The sequence below is a fragment of the Rhinopithecus roxellana genome, chromosome 15 (genome assembly GCF_007565055.1).
Source record: "Rhinopithecus roxellana isolate Shanxi Qingling chromosome 15, ASM756505v1, whole genome shotgun sequence".
NCBI classification, from domain to species: Eukaryota; Metazoa; Chordata; class Mammalia; order Primates; family Cercopithecidae; genus Rhinopithecus; species Rhinopithecus roxellana.
In genome coordinates, this window is record NC_044563.1 from 10,590,189 (window position 1) to 10,617,621 (window position 27,433).

Consider the following 27,433-nt stretch of genomic DNA (forward strand, 5'->3'; position numbering starts at 1 on the left):
TGGCAAGCTGGTTTTTCTAGGCTTGTTGATTTATTCACATTGCATTTGTGAGAAACTTTTCTAGGCTCATTCCAGGGATACAATAAGTGCAAGATAAGGTCTTCAAGGTTCTTATAGTGAGTAACGGATAGGTACTTAAATATTCACCCTCTGATATAAAATGTTCACAGTCATGCGTCACAAAACAACAGGAATATGCTCTGAGAAATGCATTGTTAGGTGATTTTGTTGTGTGAACACCATGGAGTGTACTTACACAAACCTATATGGTGTAGTCTAATGCACACCTAGGCTATATGAAAAAGGAAGTTGGAGAGGAAGTTAGAGACTTAATATTAGGAAACTTGCAGATCATGCTAAGAAGTTTTGATCAAGTTACACTGAGGGGTAATAAGCATGGATGTGCTGGCTTCCTTCTTTTCCAGTGGGATCTGGTATGTGACTCTCAATCACTGACTTCAGTGGCTAAATTTGTATTCATGGCTGGAATGATGGTGGGAGGCATCCTAGGTGGTCATTTATCAGACAGGTGAGTGCGTATGGATCACAGCTCTCTTTAAGGACATTTTTATCAACGTAAGAAACATTATTTCATCTAGAATTACTTACTACAAATTACACTCTCCTGAGGCTGCCTTGATCCCCAAACAGAAAAGGAAATTTTTAATCAGTATTTTGAGTGCTATTTTTAAAATCTGAGCTTTGGATGCAGGACACAGAAATGATATCTCCATGTGAACTGGGGGTGTTTCAAGACAGGGTTTAGAGAGAAGGTTCCACAACATGTGATTTAGAAATATGAGAAAGAGTTAACTAAGGGAATAGAAAAGAAGATGTTTCATCACAGAGGATTCAGCCTTGGCGAGGAGTACCAGGTCCAGTCCCACCTGGACACTGTGAGCTGATGGCTTGTGCCCAGAGAATGGTCATTACATCATAGTTCCAAGTGTGATGAGCATGCATTCCTCTAAAACCTGTAGGGTATATTTGAAGGTATCATTGGTGGCATGTTGAAAAATTATGTGTAGAAACTTGATTATTGTCTTTGCAAAAACAGCTTTTTAGAACCATGTGAGGTAAGTAATCCAAGGATAACACTATCACAGTCTGCGGTGTGAGAAGTTTGGGATATTCACCTTGCTGTCTGTCTCCTGACATGGCAGGGTACAATTATGATCACCCAACCACGTCTCCTCTGATGGTCATGAGGGACTTGAAGTGCCCCTTGCCATCCACCAACATCATGTCTTCTGGTGTCTCACCTGAAAATGGGAACCTTGAGTGTATGACAGGAAATGGAATGTAGAGCGAGCTAAGAGTCTGAGAGTTAATTTCCAATGGTTAGTCACCCAGTCCTCTGTGATACTGTCCTGGGAAAATGCAGATGGACCAATTTTAATAGATCACAGGGTGGTAAAAGAAGGGGTAGGAGATGCCAGGCAGGAGATGACAGTGGAGAATCAGCTGAAGATGATAGGACAAGATAACCTAAGGATTTTGATATTTCTCACAAACTTAAGAGGAAATATTATGTGATTACATGCAGAGTAGGCTATGATCAAACTGATTGTTTTGAAATAACTCACTCTACTGTTTATGATATCTTAAAATCGGAAAGAATCTATAACCTCGTTAATAATAGGCTAATAAATAAGCAGATATTCACATAAAGAATTTTTACAGCAAAGGGAATGAATAAAGTACTATCTGCAATAAGATGAATTAACAGCAAAACCATTTGGTTAGGTACCACAAGAACAACAAAAAGATTACATACTATAGTGTCCCACCAACGTAAAAGTCAAAAACAAGGAATTACATTATGATGTGAGAAAAGGGAGAAATCTAATTTTCTTTAGATTTCTATTGGAATTGCATTAAATCTAAATAGCAGTTTGGGTAAGACTGACATTTTTTAAATATTGAATTTTCTGATCTATAAATATAATATTGCTCTTCATTAAGGCAGATTTTTGTTTAATTCCCCTTTGCAATATTTTGTAGTTTATGTTAAAAGTCATGCATTTTTTATTAAATTTAATTCTAATTCATATGTAAAGATAATTTACATGTAAATTATGTACATATATGTAAAGATAATTACCTTTTTCATAGTAAACTTACATCCTGCCAACTGGATAAATTTATTAGCTCTAGTGGCAATTTATGGAGTCCTTAAGATTTCCCAACTTGATCATATCATCTGCAAGGTGGAATAGTTCAGATCATTAATTTTCTATTTTTTCCTTTTAATCTCTTTCCGGAAGTAGCTAAAACCTTTGATACAATGCCAATGACATTGGTGACAGCTGAAATCCTGCCTCACCACAGGCTATATTGTTGCAGTTGCCTACAGAGACAACTGTTTTCCCAGAAAACAGTAAAACACTAAATTCCCTTTTTCTTTTCTTTCTTTTTTTTTTTTCTCTCCCCTGCAACACTTTAGCAACTTTGATGTATTGTTCTATGGATGTTCCTTTCACATCAGTATACCCATAGCCTGCACTGTCCTAGACTTCTACATCTAGATTTAGATGCCTTATAGGCTATGCACTGCTCAGACTCTCTACTATGCTAAAGTACATAGGAGACACATTATGTTATTAGTACACTGTGTGTTAGTACAAGGGACTTTTGATATGTTAAAATGTCCAATATTCCACCCTGTCTTATGTGGTTTCAATTGGTGTCGAAAATATACTGCCAAAAGATTGGAAAATAAGTTTTGATCTACTCAGTATCTATTTAGAAACAGGGAACATTTTGTCTGAGATCTGCCTTGATTATTGATTCTTTAAGCTTCAAATGCAAAGTTTCACTCGTTAAACATCTTTTAAGTTTCGAAGTGTGCCTTCTCTTTGCTAAGTTTTTCCACTTGTTGCTATTGTTCCCGTTATCTAACCTGTTTCTGTTTCTCAGGTTTGGGAGAAGGTTCATGCTCAGATGGTGTTACCTCCAGGTCGCCATTGTTGGCACCTGTGCAGCCTTGGCTCCCACCTTTCTCATCTACTGTTCACTACGCTTCTTGTCTGGGATTGCTGCAATGAACCTCATAACAAATACTATTATGTTAAGTAAGTCAACACTTTAGATCCACATTTCCCAAACTGTGACTTTGAAACTGAAACTCCACCTTTGAAGTCAAAGCCTTATCTGTTTTTTCTTCCAGTAGCCGAGTGGGCAACACACAGATTTCAGGCCATGGGAATTACATTGGGAATGTGTACTTCTGGTATTGCATTTATGACCCTGGCAGGCCTGGCTTTTACCATTCGAGACTGGCATATCCTCCAGCTGGTGGTGTCTGTGCCACACTTTGTGATCTTTCTGACCTCAAGGTATGAGTTCGCTTCTTTTGTCTTAATGAGATACTGGAATGAGAATATACGTGGAACTAGGACACTTGAATTTTTTTTTGTTCTTTGTGTAAACCTGAGAGCACATCCTCTCATAATCTGTGCTTGATGTGCAATACAAGCAGAACACACAGAGTTTCCTGATAAAACTGAGGACAATCAATGAAATTTCAATATAAGGTAACCAACAAATATTTCTCTAAAATTATATCTCAAATATTGTAAGAGATATAATTTACTCAAAGTTATTTATTGTTTATTTGTAATTTCATTCACCTGAAATTTCTTTTTTTTTTTTTTTTTTTTTTTTTTTTGAGACGGAGTCTTGCTCTGTCACCCAGGCTGGAGTGCAGTGGCTGGATCTCCGCTCACTGCAAGCTCCGCCTCCCGGGTTTACGCCATTCTCCTGCCTCAGCCTCCCGAGTAGCTGGGACTACAGGCGCCCACCATCTCGCCCGGCTAGTTTTTTGTATTTTTTAGTAGAGACGGGGTTTCACCGGGTTAGCCAGGATGGTCTCGATCTCCTGACCTTGTGATCCGCCCGTCTCGGCCTCCCAAAGTGCTGGGATTACAGGCTTGAGCCACCGCGCCCGGCCCACCTGAAATTTCATATCACCTGATGATATGACCAGGAGTGATTCTAGCTGTATGAGGCCTTAAGCATGCATAAATTATTTGAGGGAATTTATTTTAGGAAAAAGAACACATTAAGAATAGACATAAGCTATGACCTCACTAGGACCTTGGCAGGCATCTATCTGTACAAGTGATGGTCCTTCATGCTGCAGTGTCAGGAGGTCCAAGGTAAACTTGCCGAGTAAGAAGGGAGCCTGTATGACTCCAAGTCTGCATTCCCAACAGTGAACGTGTACTGGATGGAGGAGTCATCTCATATTTTTCTAGTTATGGTCCAAGAGAATGTGAGTTTACATTTCCTGGTAAAACCAAACAAGTGGTGGATATTAGCTTAGAGGGAGAAGACATCTTCAGAAAAAACTAATGTAAGAAATGAGCAAGTGAAAGTCGACTGCCCCTCTGTTCTCTTCCTTGGTCAGTTGGCTGCTGGAGTCTGCTCGGTGGCTCATTATCAACAATAAACCAGAGGAAGGCTTAAAGGAACTTAGAAAAGCTGCACACAGGAGTGGAATGAAAAATGCCAGAGACACCCTAACCCTGGAGGTGAGCTGGATGGGAGCTAGACATGGGATGTAGGGAAGACATAACTTGTCATCAATACTTAGCAGTGTCCATAAGGGAAAAAAAAAAGGAACACAGGTATGGTTATGGGCTGTATCACCTCATTATCATTTTTAATGGGTTTCAGTATTGTTTGGGTTAACATTGAAGGGGAATATGCTGTTGCTGAAAGGATGAGACACAGATATTTTCCTCAATGGAGGCAGAGTCACAAAGTATTAACTATTGTAAAGATTTTGCACTGAACTCATTCTAAGGTGTAATAGGAAGTAACCAAAACTAGTTCATTCCTTCCCATTTATTATTCTGTGGGTCTCTTTCAGGGTAGTAAAGCCAGAGGAAGGGTTAGTGAGCAAACAGAACAGAACATAAAGAGGTTCACTTATTTGTTCTTTCAATCATACATTCATGATACATTTAGTGAAGCACTACCTATGCCAGATTCCATTCTTCCTTGGAAATATTGCAGTGCTCATATCAATCCAAATCCGTTTGTCTGGAGTTTCATTATACTCACTCACTTACTATAAGTTCCTAAAGCATGACTAAGTGGAAATGCCTGTGAGAAGTCTTTCTCATTTTAATCCACCCCAGATCTTAAAGATAAATGTTGTCATGGATCTTGAAGTTAAATATTATCCATGTTATACACATATATAAAGTATTAATCTTAAAATGTGGTATGCACAAATGATACTAGATCATGAATAACAGAATAAGTCAAGGTAACAGCCTGAATGAAGCTTTGCTATGACAGAGAATATCAATGGACAGATTTAAATCCAAATATTGGAAATGATAACAGAAAATAATGCTACTGGGGACAATAAAAACACATTTTCTCTCATTTTATTGAAAAAGGAGAGGATTAAGAGCGGTGGCTCAAGCCTGTAATCCCAGCACTTTGGGAGGCCGAGGCAGGTGGATCACGAGGTCAAGAGATCGAGATCATTCTGGCCAACATAATGAAACCCTGTCTCTACTAAAAATACTTAGCTGGGCGTGGTGGCGCATGCCTGTAGTCCCAGCTACTTGGGAGGCTAAGGTAGGAGAATCACTGCAACCCGGGAGGCAGAGGTTGCAGTGAACCGAGATCGTGTCACTGCACTCCAGCCTGGTGACAGAACGAGACTCCATCTTAAAAAAAAAAAAAAAAAAAAAGGAACAAAGTGAGAAATTCAACAAAGAAATACTGTAAATATTTCAAATGACCAAAATAAGTCAGGGAGGACATGAAGACAATGACTGTGCTGGGGTAGATGTACAGGATGTGCAGGTTTGTTACATAGGTAAACATGTGCCATGGTGATTTGCCGTACCTATCAACTCATCACCTAGGTATTAAGCCCAGTATGCATTAGCTATTTTTCTTAATGTTCTCTCTTCCTGCACCCAACCCCCAACAGGTCCCAGTGTGTGTTGTTTCTCTCCCTGTGTCTATGTGTTCTCATTGTTCAGCTCCCACTTATAAGTGAGAACATGCAGGAGTTCATTTCTCGAACTCCTGACTTCAAGTGATCCACCTGCCTTGGCCTCCCAAAGTGCTGGGATTACAAGCGTAAGTCTTCGTGCCCAGCCGAACAAACGCTTTTCAAAAAAAGACATACACACAACCAACAAGCATATGAAAAAGATGCTCAACCTCAGTAATCATTAGATAAATCAAATCAAAACCACAATAAGATACCATCTCACACCTGTCAGAATAGCTATTATTTAAAAGTCAAAAAATAACAGATGCTGGTGAAACTGCAGAAAAAAAGGGAACACTTAAAAACTTTTGATGGAAATGTAAATTAGTTCAGGCACTGTGGAAAGCAGTGTGGAGATTTATTTGAGAAATAAAATTCCCATTCGACCCAGCAATCTATTACTGAGTGTATTCCCCCCAAAATACAAACCTTTCTATCATAAAGGCATATGCATACGTAGGTTCATCACAACACTTTTCACAATAACAAAGACATGGAATCAACCTAAATGCCCATCAACAGTGGACTGGACAAAGGAAATGTAATGCATATACACCATGGAATACTAAGCAGCCAAAAAAGAGGTCATGTCCTTTACAGTAACATGGATAAAGATGGAGTTCATTATCCTAAGCCGATTAATGCAGGAAAGGAAAATCAAATACCACATGTTCTCACTTATATGTAGGAGCTAAACATTGGTCCAAATGGAGCGTTGTATATATACACACAAAGAAGAGAACGATAGACACCAGAGCCTACTTGGGGGTGGAAGATGGAAGGAGGTAAGTAAGGAGGTGAAGATCAAAAAAGTATCTATTGGGTACTCTGCTTATTAACTTGCTGATGAAATAATCTATACACCAAACCCCCATGAAACGCAATTTATCCACGTAACAAACCTGCACATGTGCCCCTGAGCCTAAAATAATAGTTGGAAAGTAAAAAACAAAAAACAAATACAAGAGCATTGGAGTCAAAAAGGAACGATGCATTATTAAACTAAATGGGAACTGATGGTCCCATCAGTTCCCCAGGGAAAAAAGAGAGCATTGCTTATGAGATGCAATTGAAGCTTGGTAATGGAAAACGGATTTTATACATCGCTGAATACCTAATGTTGCTTAAATTTGAATTTATTATTTTGTAATGATTATTCATAAATGTCTGGTCTTAGTCCTGTTTTAACCTCCATCTCACAGGTTTCCTAATGCATCTGTTCTAGACAACCCTCTAACCTAAAGCTGCTCCACATTATATCAATATCAATCCATTAATTACTCTGGTCTTATGGGTCTGGGAGCCCAGTAAATAACATACATCTCCTCTGCCCAGATCACATATAACCCAGAGATATTTAAAGTGGTTAGAAACATGAAGATCAAAAAATTTAGGTTTTTTACTACTGTGAGAACTGGAATAGAGAATGTGACTTTCAATACCCACCATCAACAGGATTTCTAACACTTCATTTCATAATTGAACTTACCTGTCCCAGTTTTTTGAACAGGTACAAAACCTGACCTGATAAATATAGGGTGTAGCCCAGAAAGCAGACCTGAATCTGATCTCTTTCTAAAAGTGTTCTGGGCACTGGAGAATGCCTATGGCATTCTCCCACACTCACCAACCAAACAACTCAGTTCTTTGTGGGTAGCTGAGGGTATGTACAGAAGGGCCAGGATAGTCCCTTTTGAGAGTTATTCCTCATGGAAGCACGAGATTAGGGAGAAAGCAGCCCCTCCTTCCCCAACCTTCAGTATTTCTGAGCCAAGAACCAAAATGAGTTCTCTCAGGAAATTTTTCTCCTTTCTGAGGCAAACTGTTTTTCACCAAGGGCAGTGAGCTGAGAACCAATGTCCATGTCTTTGGGGCCCATGTGGTCCAAATGGAGCTTTGGACTATAATCCAATTTGGCCTTCATTTGGACTATAATCTTTATTCAGTCCCCATCACGGTCTGGTTCTCTAACATACATACCCTTTTCAATGCTCTGCAGCCACTTGGATCTCTTGCCTAAAATATCCTTGATACATCATTTCCTGGAGACTGCTTTAACGTCCTGATTCACTTTTCACATCATTTTTACACGTATCATTGCATTTAAGGCTTATATTTTCCACCAGACAGAACGAGCGGTCATCACACTTCTCAACTGTGGGTTGACCAGTGCCCCTACAGTGCCTACTCTTTTCTGACAACTGTTTATTGTTGCTGCTGTTGTTGAAGATTTTGCAATCCACCATGAAAAAAGAACTGGAGGCAGCACAGAAAAAAAAACCTCCGTGTGAATTGCTCCACATGCCCAACATATGTAAAAGGATCTCCCTCCTGTCCTTTACGAGGTAAGCTTCATGCAGTGTTTGAGGGTAAGTTACAGTACTGGAGACAGGAATCTTGTTCTCATTTCAAGTAGTACAGCATGTTGAGGAAACAGATATGCACGTAAAAGATGAGAAAGCCGTAAAGAGAATTGCTATGTTTGAATGTAGTAAAAGAGTTGTGAAAAGACTGACACAGAATTGATTTATGCAGTAGTTTTTGTTTATCACAACACCCTATCAGGCTCATCACTGGACACCAATGCTGAGAACTTCAATTACAGTATACGCTTTGGCTTGAAGTTTCTTAATGTGTTCGTTCCAGTTTAATGAGGTAAATTACAAAGAGAATTTTGTACACAAATATATACAGCTCAATGAATATTTCCATATTTTGATATGTAATTCAGATCAAAGTACATAAAAACTTCTAAAACACTAGGACATGATCACAAGCACAGAAAAATCATAAATAGGAAGTCCTACCTGGTAATCCCCCACAGAAACACTGATTTAACAATGATTGGATCCAAACGCCCCTATGAGATTTCCAAAATAGAGGTAAGATGTTGTAAATGATGTTGTAGATGAGCACAAACCCAAGAACACTTGCCCTGAAATGGGTAAGAAGAGTAATTTCACCTGACCCAGGACAACCCCTTCCCAAAGCTGTTTCAGCTCAGTGCCAAGGGAGAACACCCTGGCCTATGACCGCTCCCTCATAGAAAAGGAAGGAGCGGAGCATTCATGCACATCTGGGCCTTTTGACACACTGTGTGAGGAACTGGTGTTTGTCTCACCTCACTCAGAGCACTTATGGAACTTGCATATTTGGATGTTTGGGTCACTGAATAGAAGGTGAGTACAAAGAAAATCTGTGACTGGCACAGCTCAGTGCAATAAAAATAACATGGGCAATTCTAGATTTCTCCCTCAGGAGGGAGGGAAGGGAGTGCAGTATGTGTCCAACATTCCAGTTTTTCAGGGAGATGCCCAAGAAATGTGTTTTTGTCTTTCCCACCCAGGATGCCAGTGGGACTCCAGATACTCTAGATATCTTAGGAACAAAACAAGATAAAAATCATCTGACTGTCATCCTGCTGCATCAAAGAGCTCATAGCACAGCAGACAGACACCACAGGGAGCCAGAGATTACAAGATATTTTAAAACAGAAACCAGTAGATCTCTCTGATCAGAAATATACACACACAAATACAGATAAGACACTTTACAGAGAAGGTTTGACAGGCCCCCAGAATCTCTGTTTGGGTTGATTGGTGAAGGTCTTCCCTATAAAAGCCAGTCTGGGAAGATAGGGACAGGGAGCTGTTTCTTCAAATGTGCACACACCAATGCAAAGCTTCAAAAAACGTGAAGAAACAGAGAAACATGACTCAAAAGGGAACAACAACAAAAAAAATCCCCAGAAACTGACCATAAAGAGAGGTGTATGAATAACGTGATAACAAATTAGAAATAGCTACCATAACAATGCACACATAAGTCAAGATAAAAATGCATGAACAGGCCGGGCATGGTGGCTCATGCTTGTAATCCCAGCACTTTGGGAGGCCGAGGCAGGTGGATCACAAGGTCAAGAGATCGAGATCATTCTGGCCAACATAATGAAACCCTGTCTATACTAAAAATACAAAAATTAGCCGGGCATGGTGGCGCACACCTGTAGTCCCAGCTACTTGGGAGGCTGAGGTAGGAGAATCACTGCAACCTGGGAGGCAGAAGTTGCAGTGAACCGAGATCGTGTCACTGCACTCCAGCCTGGCGACAGAGCGAGACTCCATCTAAAAAGAGAAAAAGGAACAAAGTGAGAAATTCAACAAAGAAATACTGTAAATATTTCAAATGACCAAAATAAGTCAGGGAGTACATGAAGACAATGACTGTGCTGGGGTAGATGTACAGGATGTGCAGGTTTGTTACATAGGTAAACATGTGCCATGGTGATTTGCTGCACCTATCAACTCATCACCTAGGTATTAAGCCCAGTATGCATTAGCTATTTTTCTTAATGTTCTCCCTTCCTGCACCCAACCCCCAACAGGTCCCAGTGTGTGTTGTTTCTCTCCCTGTGTCTATGTGTTCTCATTGTTCAGCTCCCACTTATAAGTGAGAACATGCAATGTTTGGTTTTCTGTTCCTGCATTAGTTTGCTGAGGATAATGGCTTCCAGTTTCATCCATGTCCCTGCAAAGGACATGATCTCATTTTTTACGGCTGCATAGTATTCCATGGTGTATATGTACCACATTTTCTTTATCCAGTCTGTCGTTGATGGGCATTTGGGTTGATTCCATGTCTTTGCTCTTATGAATAGTGCTGCAATGAACATATTTGGGCAAGTATCTTTGTAATAGAATGATTTATATTCCTTTGCATATATACTCAGTAATGGAATTGCTGGGTCAAATGGTATTTCCGGTTCTAGATCTTCGAGAAATCACCACACCATCTTCCATAGCAGTCAGACTGATTTACCTTCCCATCAACGTATAAAAGCATTCCTATTTCTCCTCAACCTTGCCAGCATGTTATTTCTTGACTTTTAATATTTGCCATTCGGATTGGTGTGAGATGGTATGTTATTGTGGTTTGGATTTGCATTTCTGTAATGATCAGTGATGCTGAGCTTTTTTTCACGTGTTTGTTAGCCACATGAACGTATTCTTTTGAGAAGTGTCTGTTCATGTCCTTTGCCCACTTTTTAATGGTTGGTTGGTTTGTTTGTTTCCTTGTAAATTTAAGTTACTGGTAGACTGGAAATTACATCTTTGTCAGATGGATAGGTTACAAAAACTTTTTTCCCACTCAGTAGCTTGCCTGTTCACTCTGATGATAGTTTCTTTTGCTGTGCAGAAGCTCTTTAGCTTAATTAGATCCCATTACCAATTTTTGCTTTTGTTGCAATTGCTTTTGGTGATTTCATCATGAAATCTTTGCCCATCCCTATGTCCTGAATAGTGTTGCCTAGATTTAGTATTGTCCCAGCTCTATGAGCTCTTTTGTCATTCCATATAAATTTTAAAATAGATTTTTCTAATTCTTTGAAGAATGTCATTGGTAGTTTAATGGGAATAGTATTGAATCTATGAATTGCTTTGGGCAGTCTGGCCATTTTCACGATATTGATTCTTCCTATCCATGAGCATGGCGTGTTTTTCCATCTGCTTGTGTCCTTTCTGATTTCCTTGAGCAGTGGTTTGTAGTTAGCCTTGAAGAGGTCCTTATTTTCCTTGTTAGCTGTGTTCCTAGGTATTTTATTCTCTTTGTAGCAATTGTGAATGGGAGTTTATTCATGATTTGGCTATCTGCTTGTCTGTTGTTTGTGTATAGAAATGCTTGTGATTTCTATACATTGATTTTGTATCCTGAGACTTTGCTGTAGTTGCTTATCAGCTTAAGAAGCTGATTGATTGTTATCTCACTTCTGGGTCTAGCCATCTAACAAGTCTACCAGGCTCCGGGCTGGTACTGGGGATTGTCTGCACAGAGTCCTGTGATTTGAACTGTCTATTGGTCTCTTAGCCATGGATACCAGCACCTGTTCCACTGGAGTTGGCAGGGGGTTGAAATTGACTCTATGCGGGTTCTTAGCTTTGGTGGTTTAATGTTCTGTTTTTGTGCTGGTTGGCCTCCTGGCTGGGGGTGGAACTTTCCAGAGAGCATCAACTGTGGAGAGAAACCAGCAGTGAGTGGAGCCCTAAAAATCCCAAGAGTATATGCCTTTTGTCTTCGGAAGTTGGGTAGGGAAAGGCTATCGGGTGGGAGTAGGACTAGGCATGTCTGAGCTCAGACTCTCCTTGGGTGGGTCTTGCTGCAGCTGCTGTTGGGGATAGGAGTGAGGTTCCCAGGTCAAAGGAGTTGTGTATTTAGGAGTATTATGGCTGCCTCTGCTGAGTAATGGAGGTTGTTAGGGAAGTAGGGGAAACCGACAGTCACAGGCCTCGCCAAGCTCCCACGCAATCTAAAGAGCCAGTCTCACTCCCATTGTGCCCCACTAACAGCACCGAGTCTGTTTTCCAGGCAGTGAGAGAGCAGGGCTTTAAAACTTTCCCCAGGCTGCCCACCTCCCAGCTTCAAAAGAAAAGGGCTTTAGTTCTTCCCCTGCCTGTGGAGTCTGCAGGCCAAATTCACACTCTCTCCCAAGTTGTGGCCAGAAGGCTTCACATCCAGTTCAAATTATTACAAAGTTCAGCTGGAGATGTCCTTCTCCCTGTGACATTTCTCTGCCTCTGTCCACAGCCCCCCGCAAAGGATCCCTGTAGTGCCAGGCAGGAATGGCTGGCTTGGGGGCCCAGCAAGCTCCCAGGGCCTTTCCTGCTGCTTCCTCTACCCCTGTGTTTCTCTTGGCTCTCAATTAACTCAGTTCCAGGTAAGGTCAGAAACCTGTAAACTAGACCTTCAGTTTCCCCAGTGGGGGTGTGTGTTCAGGGGTGGAGGATCTCCCTTTTCTACTTTTGCAGTTTGGGCACTCATAGTATTTGGGGTATCTCCTGGTTCCTGCAGGAGCAGTCTGCTTCCTTCAAAGGGTCTGTGGGTCTTCTCAGGATTTGTTTTGTTCCTGCAGTTGTTCTGGAGCTAAAATTCATGATACAAGCCTCCAAACACTGATCTCCCATTGCATTTTCAACTCCAAAATTTCTGCTTCATTATTTTTAATTATTTCAATTTCTTTGTTACGTTTATCTGATAAAATTCTGATTGTTTTCTCTGTGTTATCTTTAATTTCATAGATTTTCCTCAAAAGAGCGATTTTTAATTCTCTGTGTGAAAGGTCACATATCTGTCTCTGCAGGATTGGTCCCTAGTGCCTTATTTAGTTTACTTGGTGAGATAATGTTTTCTGGATGGTGATGATGCTTGTGGATGTTCATCAGTGTCTGGGCACTGAAAACTTAGGTATTCATTGTAGTCTTCACAGTCTGAGTTTGTTTGTACACATATTTCTTGGGAAATTTTTCCATGTATGCAAAGGAACTTTGGTGATTTGATCTGTTTTTCATCACTGCAGACATATATTCATTAGGAGAGACCCCAAGGCCAGTAATGCTGCAGTTCTTGCAGACTCACAGATATACCGACATCATGGTCATGGATAACATCCAGAAGAATTATCTGGATTACCAGGCAGATACTTTTGTTCTCTTCCCTTACTTTCTCTGAAATAAATGGGAGTTTTGTCTCTATACTGAGCTGCCTGGAGCTGGGGGAGGAGTGACACAAGCACCCCTGTGGCCACCACCACTGGAACTGCACGGCATCAGACCTGAAGCCAGTATAGCACTGGGTATCCCCCAAGGCCCATAGTAATCACTGCCTGGCTACTGCTTAGGTTTGCCCAAGGCCCTAGGGCTCTACAGTCAGCAGGTGTCAAAGCTGGCTAGGTTCATGTTATTCCCTTCATGGTCACAAGTTCCCCACAACCACAGGTGGGTCTATAGATGCCATGCAGCAACCAGGGTCTAGAGTCAGAAACCTTTGAAATCTATCTGGTGTTTTATTCTACTGTGGCTGACCTGGCACCCAAGGCACAAAAGAAAGTCTTTTCCACTCTTCCCACCCTTTTCCGTAAGCAGAGGAGTCATCTCATGGCCACCACCACTCCAGGTTTATGGTAAGTACTACATCCTTATTGCCGATGTGCACTCAAGGTCTAAGTGTTCTTCAGTCAGCTTGTGGTAAATGCTGCTTCCAGGACTGAGAATTACCTTTCAGGGAAATGGGCTCCCCTGGGCCCAGAGCAGGTCCAAAACTGCCATCCAAGAGCCCAGGCTTGGATTTATGGACCCCAAGACCCCACTTGGTGTTCTATCCTACTGTGACTGAGTTGGTACCTAAGCTGCAAGACGAAGCCCCCTTTAATCTTGCCTCTTCTTTTCTCAAGTAGAAGGAGTGTCTTCCCTTAATTAGCGCTGCTGGAAATGTGCCAGGTCACACCTGAAGCCAGCACAATGCAGAGTCTCACCCAAGGCCAATCGAGTGAACTACCTGACCAGCACTGATGATTATTGAGGACCCAGGGTTTTTTAGTCAGCAGGTGATGAATCCTCTCAGGCCTGGGTCCTTCGCTTCAAGGCAGTAGGTTCCCTTCTGCCCCTGGAGATGTCTGGAGATGTCATCTGGGAGCTATGTCCTGGAATGCAGGCCCCAGGACCCTGTTCTACTGTGGCTGAAATAGTTCCATGTTGCAAGACAAAGTCCTCTATTCTTCCCTCTCCTCTCCTCAAGTCAAAGGGGAATTCTCTCCTGGAGCTGCAAGCTGCTGGGCTCTCACTAGATCACAGGTCCCCCGAGTTCACTGACCCCAGGCCCAGCACAGCACCAGGGTTTGCCTAGGAATAGCAGTCCTTGTAGCCAAGACTGTCTTTTAAGTGTATTTAAGACCCCATAGCCCTTTAGTCCATGACAGTGAGGCTTGCCAGAACCCAGATTCTGACCACTGGGATGGGCAATTCTCCTCTGGCTAGAGCTGGTCTCAATTCTCCCTCCGTGGTTGCTGGCTGAGTTCTGTCTGGTGCTGCTTTCCTCTGTGACAGGGCAGCACTGAGTTCCAATGCAAAGTCCCACAATAACTGTGCTCTCTATCCCCTAAGCACACAAAGATTCTCTGCACCAGGCAGCCACTGCTGGGAGATGGGCAGGGTTGGCATTGGCAATTCAAGACAGTCGTTCCTACCCTCTTCAGTGCCTCTTTCAGTGATATGAAATTAAAACCAAGTACTGTGATCTCCCACCTTATTTTTGGCTCTTATGAAGCTGCTTTTTGTGTGTAGATAATTGTTAAATTTTCTGTTCCTGTGGGAAAGATGACCTTAGAGGCTTCTACTCAGCCATCTTGCTCCTCCTCCTCATTCTGTGTTATTATTTCTTCAAATAAACTTTCTACTTCAGCGCATGCATCCGTATTAAGGCAAATAATTTAGACTTTAAAATACTTTATCATAAGGTATTTTTGCAGGCCTCATATGAACCACAAAGCAAAAAATCTCTAATAGACACATCAAAATGAAAAGCAAGAAATTAAAACATACTACCACACAAAGTCACTTACACACAAAAAAGAAAGGAAGAAGGTATAGAGAGGACTTACAAAGTAACCACAAAACAAACAACAAAATGGCAGTTATAAATTCTTACTTATTAATCGCATTGAATGTACATGGACTAAATTCTCCAATTAAAAGACATGGAGTAGCTAAATGGGTTAAAAAACAAGGCCCAACTCTAAGTTCCTATAAGTAATGTACTTCGCCTGTAAAATCACACCTGCACTAGAAATGAATGGCTGGAAAAAGATAGTCCATGCAAACAGAGGTCAAAAAAGAGCAGGAGCTGCTATGGTGATATCAAATAAAATAGATTTCACATCAATACTGTAAAAACAGACAAAGGAGATCATTATATAATGATAAAGGGGTCAATTCAGTAAGAATATATAACAATTGCAAATGTATGTGTTATCAACATGGGAACACCTAGATATATAAAGTAAATATTACTAGAACTAAAGAAAGAGATAGACCCCAGTACAAAAATAGTTGGGAATTTCAACAACCAACATTCTGCATTGATAAGTTCCTCTAGATGGAAAATAAAAAATGAAGCATTGGACTTTATTTTCATGATAGATGAAATGGGCTTAATAAACACTTATAGAACATTTTACTCAACAAATACAGGATGTACATTCTTCTCATCAGCACGTGCAACATTCTTTAGATAGACCACGTTAGAACAAAAAACTTCCCAGGAAATTTTAAAATTTCAGTCATATCAAGTTACCTTTTCTGATCACATTGGAATAAAACAATAACAAAAGGAACTTTGAAAAATATACAAATACCTGAAAATTAAACAATATGCTCCTAAATGACAAATGGGTCAATCAAGAAATTAAGAAGAAAATTAAAAATTTCTTGAACCAAATGAAAATGGAAACACAATATACCAAACCTTTGAGATATGACAAAAGAAGCAGTAACAGGTATGTTTATAGAAATAAACACCCACCTCAAAACAGTAGAAAAACTTCGAATAGCCTAGGATGCATCTTAAAGAAGTAGACCTACAAAAACAAGTGAAACCCAAAATTAGTAGCAGGAAAGAAATAATAAAGATCAGTGCAAGAAATAAATGAAATTGACACAAAAAATACAAAAGTCAAAAGTTGTTTTGTGAAAAATAAACAACATCAACAAACCTTTATGCAAACTAAGAAAAAAATAGAAAAAACAAAAATAAATCGAATTGATGATAAAAAAGAGACATTACAACTGACATAACAGAAATTCAATGGATCATTAGAGACTATTATGAGCAATTTTATGCCAATAAATGGAAAACCCTAGAAGAGGTGGATAAATTTTTTTGACACACAGAACATTGATTGAACCAAGCTGACACATTAAGAAATACAAACCATGAACAGAGCAATAACCAGCAGCAAGATACCAGCAGTAATAAAAAGTCCCCCATCAAAGAACCATCTAGAACCTGATAGCTTCAGAACAACTGAATTCTACCAAACATTTGAAGAACTCATGCCTATTGTACTCAAACTATTTGAGAAAATAAAGGAGGGAGGAATACTTCCAAACTCATTTCACAAGGCCAGCATTACCCTGATGCCAAAACCAGAAACAAACACACACAAAAAAGAAAACATCACTGATGAACATAGGTGTAAAAATCTTCCACAAAATAGTAGCAAACAAAATTTTAAAACACATTAAAGAGATCATTCATCACGATCAACTGTGATTCATCCCAGGGATGCAAGAATGGTTCTGCATAGGCAAGTCCATAAACATAAAACATAATGTTAGTAGAATCAATGTTATATAATCATTTCAACAGATGCCAAAAGCAACTGATAAAATTCAAATTCTCTTTATGATAAAAGCTCTCAACAAACTGAGCATAAAAGGAAAATACCTCAAAACAATAAGGTCATATGTAATAAACCCACAGCTAGCATCATAGAGAATTGGGAAAAAAATGAAAGCTCTACTTCTAAGATCATGTAAAAGACAAGTATGCCCATGTTCACCACTTTTACTCAATATAGTAGTGGAAGTCCTACCCAGAGCAACTAGGCAAGAGAAGAAAATAAAGGGAATCCATATTGGAAAGGAAGAAATCAAAATGTCCTCATTTGCATATGATATGATTTTATATTTACAAAAACCTAAAGACTCTCTCAAAAATCTATCTGAATAAACAAAAAATTCAGTAAAGTTGCAGGATACAAAATCAACATAAAACATAATTAACATAACTATATTTCAATAAAGAACAATCTGAAAAACATTAAGAAAGCAATCTCATTTGCAATTCATTACAAAAAGTAAAATACCTAGTAATAAACTACACCAAAGAAATGAAAGATTTCTACAATGAAAACAATAAAACATTGATGAAACAAATTGAAGCTGATACGAAAAATAGAGACATACTGTGTGCATGGATTAGAAGAATCAATATTGTTAAAATGTACCTATTACCCAAAGCAATCTACAGATTCAGTGCAATCTCTATCAAAATACCAACGACATTCTTCACAGAATTTTTTTTAGTCCTAAAATTTATACAAAATCAAAAAAGACCCATAAAGCCAAAGAAATCCTAAGCAAAAAGAACAAAGCTGAGGTGGCTGAGCTAATTTGCATTCCCACCAGCAGTTTATTAGTGTTCCCTTTTCTCCACAACCTCAACAGCATTGTTAATTTTTGACTTTTTAATAACAGCCATTCTGACTGGTGTGAGATGCTATCTCATTATTGTTTTGGTTTGTATTTCTCAAATGATTAGTGATATAAGTTTTTTTATATGCTTGTTGGCCATGTGTATGTCTTCTCTGGAGAACTGTCAGTTCATGTCCTTTGCCCATTTTTAATGGGTTTGTTTGTTCGTTTGTTTGTTTTTTGATTGTTGCTTTATTTGAGTCCCTTATAGATTCCAAACATTAGACCTTTGTCAAATGCATAACCCACAAATCTTTTTTCCCATTCTGTAGGTTGTCTGTTTACTCTGGTGTTAGCTTCCTTTGCTGTTCAGGCGCTCCTTGGTTTAATTAGTTCCCGCTTTTCAATTTTTGGTTTTGTTGCAATTGCTTTTGGAGTCTTTATCATAAAATCTTTGCAAGGACTGATGTCCAGCGTGGTATTTCCTCTTTTCTTCTGTGTTTTTAACATTTTTATATCTTACATTTAAGTCTTTAATCCATCTTGAGTTGAATTTTGTATATGGTCAAAGGAAGGGATCTAGTTTCAAAATTTTGCATATGGCTAGCCAGTTATCCAAGCACTGTTTATTGAATAGGGAGTCTTTCCCCATTGCTTACTTTTTTCAGCTTTGTTGAAGATCAGGCAGTTGTAGGTATGTGGCTTTATTTCTGGGTTATCTAATTAATGTGTTGCATTGGTCTATGTATCTGCGGTTGTGCCAGTATCATGCTGTTTTCAATACTGTAGCCTTGTTGTGTAGTTTGAAATCAGGTAGTGTGATGCCTCTCACTCTGTTCCTTTTGCTTAGGATTGATTTGGCTATTTGGGCTCCACTGCAACATTTACCCATGTAACAAACCTACAAGTGTACCCTGAACCTAAAATGAAAGTTGAAAAAAATAATAATAAAGTTTTTTAACTAAATATAAAATTATGTTTTAAAAGATCACATAATTAGTAAATGGTACATTCAGAACTTGAACACTAATCTGACATTAAATCTTGCACTTATAGCCATTATACCATATTACTTTCCTTTTACACTATACTGTCTTCACTCAATATGTAATTATTTTGGAAATTAAGTACACTAAAATTCCCATAAACACTGACATTTTTAGAATATTTGTATGTTTGCTCACATTTCACCATTTTTTGAAGTTCACACATGTACATGCTCATCAACTTATGTTTCAGCTTCCCTGAAGGAAGATTTAAGAAGAAGAGGCCGGGCGCGGTGGCTCAAGCCTGTAATCCCAGCACTTTGGGAGGCCAAGATGGGCGGATCATGAGGTCAGGAGATCGAGACCATCCTGGCTAACACGGTGAAACCCCGTCTCTACTAAAAAGTACAAAAAACTAGCCGGGCGTGGTGGCGGGCGCCTGTAGTCCCAGCTACTCAGGAGGCTGAGGCAGGAGAATGGCGTGAACCTGGGAGGCGGAGCTTCCAGTGAGCTGAGATCCGGCCACTGCACTCCAGCCTGGGTGACAGAGCAAGACTCTGTCTCAAAAAAAAAAAAAAAAAAAAAAAAAAAAAAAAAAAGAAGAAGAAGAAAAACACTTTCCAAAATATATCAATACAAAAGATTGTTATAAAAAGTCAATGACTTATAATTGACAATGGGATAAATGGACAGATTCTAAGAATTTCAGACTATTAAATGAAATTAATATTGTCAGAAGACTAAAAACCAAATAAATATATAAAAGCAAAAAATTCCATATTAATACATTTTCTAATTAAATTATCAAAGACAATAGAGAATTTTGAAAGCAGCAAGATAAAGTAACTTGTTGCATACTAAGAGAACGTCCTCCATAAGACAATTGGGGGATGGCAGATTTCTGCAGAAACCTTGTAGGCCAACAGAGAGTGGGATGATATGTTCAGAGAGATGAAAAAATAAAATGCTAACAAAAATCAATGTATCTTGCACACCATCCCTCAATAATGAAAAGAAATACTTTCCCACACAAACAAAAGTTAAGTGAGTCTGTCAGTACCCTACCTCCATTATTATTATTTCCAAAGGGAAACCTTGAACTTTAAAAAATGGCACTAAAGGGCAGCATGAGAGCCTATGAACGTATAAAGCTCACTGATAAATGACTAATATGAAAAGTCCAGTACTAATATTATACTCAACAATAAAAAACGGAAAACTCTTCCTTTAAGATCAAGAACAAGATAAGGATTCTACTCTCAACACTTCTATTCAGTATAGTACTTGAAATCCTAACAAGAGCAATTAGGGAAGAAAAAGAGATAAAAAGATAAGAAAAGGATATAAAATATGAAGTGTTTTATGGAGGATTAAACACATAAAAAATGAAATAGTATCTTATACCTATTAGGATTATCATTAACAAAAATAAATAAACAAGAAATAAGTGTTCAAAGGATGTGGGGAAATTGGAACTCTTGTATACTGTTGGTGGCCATATAAAATGCTACGCCCACCATGAAGACACTGTGGAGGTTAGAACTACCATATGATTCAGTATTCTCACTTATGGGATCTCAATTCTTCAAAAAAAGAATTGAATGGCCGGGCGCGGTGGCTCAAGCCTGTAATCCCAGCACTTTGGGAGGCTGAGATGGGCGGATCACGAGGTCAGGAGATCAAGACCATCCTGGCTAACACTGTGAAACCCCGTCTCTACTAAAAAATACAAAAAACTAGCCGGGCAAGGTGGCGGGCGCCTGTAGTCCCAGCTACTCGGGAGGCTGAGGCAGGAGAATGGCGTAAACCCGGGAGGCGGAGCTTGCAGTGAGCTGAGATCCGGCCACTGCACTCCAGCCCGGGCGACAGAGTGAGACTCCGTCTCAAAAAAAAAAAAAAAAAAAAAAGAATTGAAATCAGTATTTGGAAGAGATATTTGCACTCCCATATGTTCATTGTAGCATTATTCACAATTGCCAAGATATGGAAGCAACTTAACTATTGATTTACGTATGAATGAATAAGCAAACTATGTTATATACATATAATGGAATATTATCCTCAAAAAAGAAAGAAAAAGGGCATACCCAACAGGTATGAACCTTGGGCTAGCACAGAAGAACAAACACTGTCTGATTTCACTTATATGAGATATCTAAAAAAGCCAACGCATAGAAGCAGAAAGTAGAATGGTGGTTTGCTGGGATGGGGGCAGAGGGGAATAGGGAGTTGTCATTTAAGGGCATAAAGTATCAGTTATGCAAGATGCAAATGTCTCGGAAATCTGCTGTTCAACATTATGCTTACAGTGAATACTGGACTGTACCTAAAAATCTGTTAAGTAGGTAAATCTAATGTTATATATTTTTATCACAATATTTTAAAAATAAGTGTTTTGAGAGCCCCCAGCTAAATTCAGATTTCAGTACCACAGTGGTTAAAAACCCTGCCCTAAAAAGGAAAGGAATGGGAGCTGGATGTAGGGGTTTACAGTGTTCACGCAACACTTTTCCTTCAGTGGATGGCCTGATGCCTAGTTGTTAGACCCGTGACCAGGGGAACCTTCACACAGGAAGCTTGTTTATACTGGCAGATGCCCTTGGGGCTCTTATCTGACCCACGTCCAGTTTATGTCTGCCTGACCATTGCTCTGGCTCTGGTTGCCTGACATTGTGTTCTCACTGCAGACCTAGGGAAAACCCAGCCTGAAACAGCCCCTAAGTTTTCAGACAGAAAGCATAAATTCAGTATACCACCACAAGAGAAAACAAATTCAGAGACGTCTACTTACAGATCCTGGGAAAGGAGAGAATAATGAATTGGGAGGGCAGTGTTCTGTTCCCGGGTCAGATGAGGTGGAAATGAAGAAACTGGCAGAGAGACCAAAATCTCAGAAATCACCACTAAAGAACTTATCCATGTAACCAAACACCACCTGCTCCCCAAAAGCTATTGAAATACTAACAGTAATAATAATAATAAAAGGAATACATGGCAACTAGCAGTTTATATAAGGAAATCAGGTGTGGGTCACTTAAAGTTTGCAGGCAAATGCCTGAATAGTTCATTCAAAGGAAGCAACAGGAAAGCAGGGAACTCAGTCAGCTAGCCAGGAGAGATGCCTCTAAGTTATCTCTGGCATCTGGCTTGAGCCATTTGGAAGTGGTGTAAGAACTAGAAACTGTGTCAAGGGTGACTAAGCCCTGCTGTGGTGTGAGAAAGTTAAACTTGTAATCAAAATGAATGATGAGACAACATAAAATCGTAAGAATTCCCTCTAATAAGATACATACGTATACTGAATACATAATAAAAATTATTGACTCCTTTCTATGCTAATAAGCAAAACCATCACGAGGTTATATGCCATTAAACATAAGTAATATAAAAATAGGTTTCCTTGTTCCATTCTGGATTTACTACACAGGACCAGCTACACAGTGAATGCTGTGGATATACAATCTGTCACTCAATAAGTCGTACATTTTAGTGATGTTTCTGATTGTAATGGAGGTAAATGGACATTTCAGCCCCTGAGGTACTCACTGGGAGTTTGACTAATATCTGTAAATTTTTATTTTTAATTTTATGGCCCTCAGGATACTGAATTGTCTTGCAGTGGTTTTTGTTGTCATGTGAGCAAATTGGCTTTAGAATACTAATAAAAGCAATTAGTTATAATAAATAAATAAATAAATCCCAGGCCCTATAGTTTAATCAATCATCCATAAAACACTTGCTGTCTTCCAAAAAATTAATGACAATTATGACCATCATCATCTTACCATCATTTTATGGTAATTTAAAAATCAACATATTGTGGTATCTTCAGTTCTCTTTGACTCTTATTTTAGCTTTGAGAGACAGAACTTGGTGGTTGAAATATGAGTTGGAGACTTGGTGTGCTTTTGCGGAGGAAGGTGGCAGCATTCTCAAATGGAACTCTCTTCCCACACCTTTAGTCATCATCTTTGTAGGTAGTATAATACTTTTGTCTCATTTTTATCAAATAGAAGCTACCAAAGGTACCTTTGAAAACTCTTCAGAAATTATCCTGCTTCATAAGACGCAGTCTGTATCCCTTTCTGAACATATTTAAGCATCTAACTTCCAGCCTCTTGTCTAGTATTAATAACTTCTTCACAAAGAGTTCCATAATGTTATCATTGTCACTTAATAGATTTTTAAAAATCACATTGCAAGAAAATATTCCACGAAATAGACCCATCCTTTATACTTTAACAATCCCTAGCTGCCTGGGCCAATATTATTCTCATTTGTAGGATGTAGGCTACACAGATTATAATATGTCCCTTTCCTTTTTAATCATCACAGATTTGCAAACTTCATGGCCTATTTTGGCCTTAATCTCAACGTCCAGCATCTGGGGAACAATGTTTTCCTGTTGCAGACTCTCTTTGGTGCAGTCATCCTCTTGGCCAATTGTGTTGTACCTTGGGCACTGAAATACATGAAGCATCGAGCAAGCCAGATGCTTCTCATGTTCCTACTGGCAATCTGCCTTCTGGCCATCGTACTTGTGCTACAAGGTGAGAAAAGATCACAGGTGGAAGAAAGAAAATGCCTTTCCCTCTTTTCTCAGGGATTGTACTGGTCACACCTATCTGAAGCCAGAAGGAAAGGGAGAATGGGGTTCTCAGGATTTCCTGACAACAATCTGGGGATTTGGGACAGATTCTGCCACAAGTTGCTGGAAAACGAGTCACAGATGAGTAAAGGTTGGCTCTATTATATGGTTGTCCTCATCATATTCAAGAAATACTAAGAAACTGAAGCCATTTATTTCTGATGGTTTCTCTACAACAACAATCACTTACTTACTCTTTGGCCGATCAAACTTTAAATGAGTATAAGGTATAGGCCTTGTCATTGTTTCCCAACATGAGGACATAATACTGCTACTTCCTCTGTCTGGGCTCTTTCTTATTCCTACAGCTTCAGTGACAAAGTACTCCCTAATTCCCATGTATCTACTTGTGGGCCTTGTATTAGGTCACCTTAACTACAATCCTGGTTTAGGGGAGGCATCTTGACTTCAAGGGAACAAAAGTGCCCCATCTTTATGTAAAGAACTGTACAGTAGAAATGAAGAAACTGTCAGTTAATAGCCTCTTGTAGATTCTATTTTAAGAAATTAACTGATCATATGTAATAAGTAAGGGAACCCAGGTGGCCACCAGTCTTCACCTAACTCTTAGTGTAGTAATGTATTTAACAGGATCCCAGATTGGTGTGCTCCACTCCCCTTCTTGAATGCCAGCAATGATCCAAGTGTGCTACAAAGCAACAGAACCCTCCAGTGTCATGAGGCTATGACAGGATTTCTTCAGTTGGATAGAAACAAGACTCTGAAACACCCTTTCAGTGCTTTCTAAAGTCTGACTTTTTTTCCTCTTTTCGAGTTCCTTATTCCTGATCCTTAAAACATTGATAATGTCTAGCTTCTCTCCTAACATAGAACTCCTGATCTTTTATGACTCTCTTCTGCAACCCTAGCCCCATGTCAATACTGTGTATGTCCTAGGTTTTAAAGGCCAGGAGAACATGGATGGGTCTTACACTCCCAAGTATTGCACACATGACAGTTCTACCAGGTAGGCAGAGGAGTCCCTGGACAGAATAAATGAAAAAACATTCAGCTCAACTTACATGCCTCTCTCTTGCTATGGCGTATCTCTGATATATAGTGAGAAGTGAAGTAATAGCTCAGATCCTTTTTATTCACTGTTTAAGCCTCAAGGGGAAGATAAATCACGTTTCTCAGCTATCAGCCACTGCACATTCTTTGCCTCTATGCAGTTTCCCTGCAGTACATTTTAACCTTGCAAACACCTCCAATACAGTCCTTTTCACTTCTAGCTTGGGGGATGCTGATTCCTTCAGCTCAAATTTCCTAAGGCCTTGTGTTCTTCCTTTCTCCAGAAGTGCAGATGCTGCGTGAGGTTTTGGCAACGCTGGGTTTAGGAGCGTCTTCTCTTGCCAATACCCTTGCTTTTGCCCATGGAAATGAAGTAATTCCCACCATAATCAGGTACAAAACCTTATGTATGCCCTGTCAGGTTCAAAATGGACCTTTCTCAGATAATTGACACTTTTTGTGGGAAGAAATCTAAGACTGGTTAGTTAAGAAAGTAAATTGTAACAGTCATAAACACAAATAATTATAGACCAACTTTATCTCAAGCTGACTTTTCGCCACTGTGTTAAGTCCTTTGATGTATTAGAGCATCCCACACAACCTTCTGAGCCACCTGAGAGGTTGGTGCTAAGGACAGCAGTATTTCCTAAATGATGAACATGCATCTAATGCACTTGTGACCTGAAAATTTAATTGCTAGCAAATAAAAGTGAAAATTTCAAACACAGGAGTATTTCATCACCTCTGTGTGTCTAAATGTTTCCTCATAATTAGAGCAAAATGATAAATCCCAAATTGCCTGTGTGGATTTTTAACAGATATTCTTGTATTGCTGTTTCCACTCAAAGGGCAAGAGCTATGAGAATCAATGCAACCTTTGCTAATACTGCAGGAGCCCTGGCTCCCCTCATGATCATCCTAAGTGTATATTCTCCACCCCTGCCCTGGATCATCTATGGAGTCTTGCCCTTCATCTCTGGCTTTGCTTTCCTCCTCCTTCCTGAAACCAGGAACAAGCCTCTGTTGGACACCATCCAGGATGAGAAAAATGAGTGAGTAAATAGCCCAGTTGCCCCTCAGAGGATCTGTGTGCTAAAGGTCTGTGCTGAGGAAAGCAAAATACCATTTAGGGTCACTGTCCTCCCAAAAGGCATAGACTGAGGATTTGCCCATGTAATCAGTGCCTTAGGTCTAGGTACAGCCTCATGCCTTCCCACAGTGACCTCAGACATCCCCTGAGGCTCTCCAGATCACACAGACCAGCTCTGCCCAGCTTGTCAAAGGTTTGTAGTGAAGAAACCAAAATTAGGTCTCCTCTTCCCTCCCTGCCCTAGTGTGATGTGCACACTCTTGAAGGTATTTTACAAACATGCAGAGATCCAAACACCAGATTTTCATCCCTGGGGAACCCGCAAGCCAATGGATGTCTATAAGCTGTCTGAGACTGCCGGTGCTTACAGGCCTGACTACTAGGCCACTGAAGAGTCTGCGGATGCAGGGATAGCCAATCTTTTGGCTTCCCTGGGCTACAATGGAATAAGAATTGTCTTGGGCCACACATGAAATACACTAACACTAATAATATCTGATGAGTTAAAAAAAATCACAAAAATATCTCATAATGTTTTAAGAAAGTTTACAAATTTGTATTGGGCCACATTCAAAGCCATCCTGGGCCACAAGCAGCCTGTGGGCCATGGGCTGGACAAGCTTGTACCAGGTGTCCAAGGATGACAAGTAGAAGGTATCTAAGCTGCCTTCCCAGATCCTAATCTGGGAGCTTCATCTTTTGCTTCACAAGGTTCACTCAGTCCCTTGGGGACAGAGATATGGTTTTTACCAAAGCTAATGGACAAAGAAGCAACATGCCCTAAAGAATGCAGGACTTACACGCTTAGTCCATGTCTTTTCATTTTTGTGATTTTTTGTTTGTTGGTTTCTTTGTGTTTGTTCCAGGAGAAAAGACTCCAGAGAACCAAAGCAGGAGGGTCCCAGCATGAAAGTAACACAGTTTTAGGGAATTCCAGGAGCTGACTGCTGATCAATGAGCCAAACGAAGGGAACAATCAGGACTGTTCCTAGACACTAGCAAAATCTAGAAAATAAATAACAAGGCCGGGCGCGGTGGCTCACGCCTGTAATTCCAGCACTTTGGGAGGCCAAGGCGGGCAGATCACAAGGTGAGGAGATCGAGACCACCCTGGACAACATGGTGAAACACCGTCTCTACTAAAATAAAATACAACACTTAGCTGGGCATAGTGGCACATGCCTTTAATTCCAGCTACTTGGGAGGCTGAGGCAGGAGAATCACTTGAACCCGGGAGGCGGAAATTGCAATGAGCCAAGATCGGGCCACTGCACTCCAGCCTAGTGACACAGCGAGATGCTGTCTCAAAAAAAAAAAAAAAAAAAAAAAAAAAACGAAAGAAAGAAATTAAAATAAATAACAAGATATAGTGAATAAGTAGATTCACTTCACAATTGTGGTACTAAATAACTAAATATAAGCTATCTACAAATAATCATAGAAAAAGTTTGAAGAAAATTACATAACACTTTAAAATAAATCATAGTAGACTATATAGTTGCAAGTCCCTAGCAAGTTTCTGGATAGGAAGATTGAATAATATTAAACACAATGTTTCTTCTTCAATTATTTGATAGAGTAACTGGTGGGATAATTACAATGAAAAATCTGATACTTATACAAAAAGTTGAAAAATAAGTTCAACTTTAT

General features: G+C 39.7%; 1 protein-coding gene across 2 annotated transcripts; it reads left to right on the forward strand.

Moving 5' to 3' along the window:
• The first annotated feature begins 430 nt into the window (after positions 1-430).
• On the forward strand, positions 431-27,130 carry LOC104672732 (solute carrier family 22 member 9). 2 transcript variants are annotated; one of them, XM_010376583.2, is made up of 9 exons: positions 431-529; positions 2,920-3,074; positions 3,170-3,338; positions 4,412-4,535; positions 8,255-8,370; positions 23,370-23,584; positions 24,978-25,086; positions 25,542-25,745; positions 26,650-27,130. In XM_010376583.2, the coding sequence occupies exons 1-9, from the start codon at positions 480-482 to the stop codon at positions 26,708-26,710; spliced, it is 1,203 nt and encodes a 400-aa protein (XP_010374885.1). In that variant the 5' UTR covers positions 431-479; the 3' UTR covers positions 26,711-27,130. The 2 variants fall into 2 exon arrangements, with proteins under 2 accessions (XP_010374885.1, XP_010374893.1); XM_010376591.2 differs by having other exon boundaries at positions 26,653-26,950.
• The last annotated feature ends 303 nt before the right edge of the window (positions 27,131-27,433 follow it).

Coding starts and splice junctions, on each gene's coding strand:
- LOC104672732 (XM_010376583.2), top strand. CDS start 480: ATGGCTGGAATGATGGTGGGAGGCATCCTAGGTGGTCATTTATCAGAC. Junction 3,339..4,411: donor GTGATCTTTCTGACCTCAAG/GTATGAGTTCGC, acceptor TTCCTTGGTCAG/TTGGCTGCTGGAGTCTGCTC. Junction 23,585..24,977: donor CATCGTACTTGTGCTACAAG/GTGAGAAAAGAT, acceptor TCCTTTCTCCAG/AAGTGCAGATGCTGCGTGAG.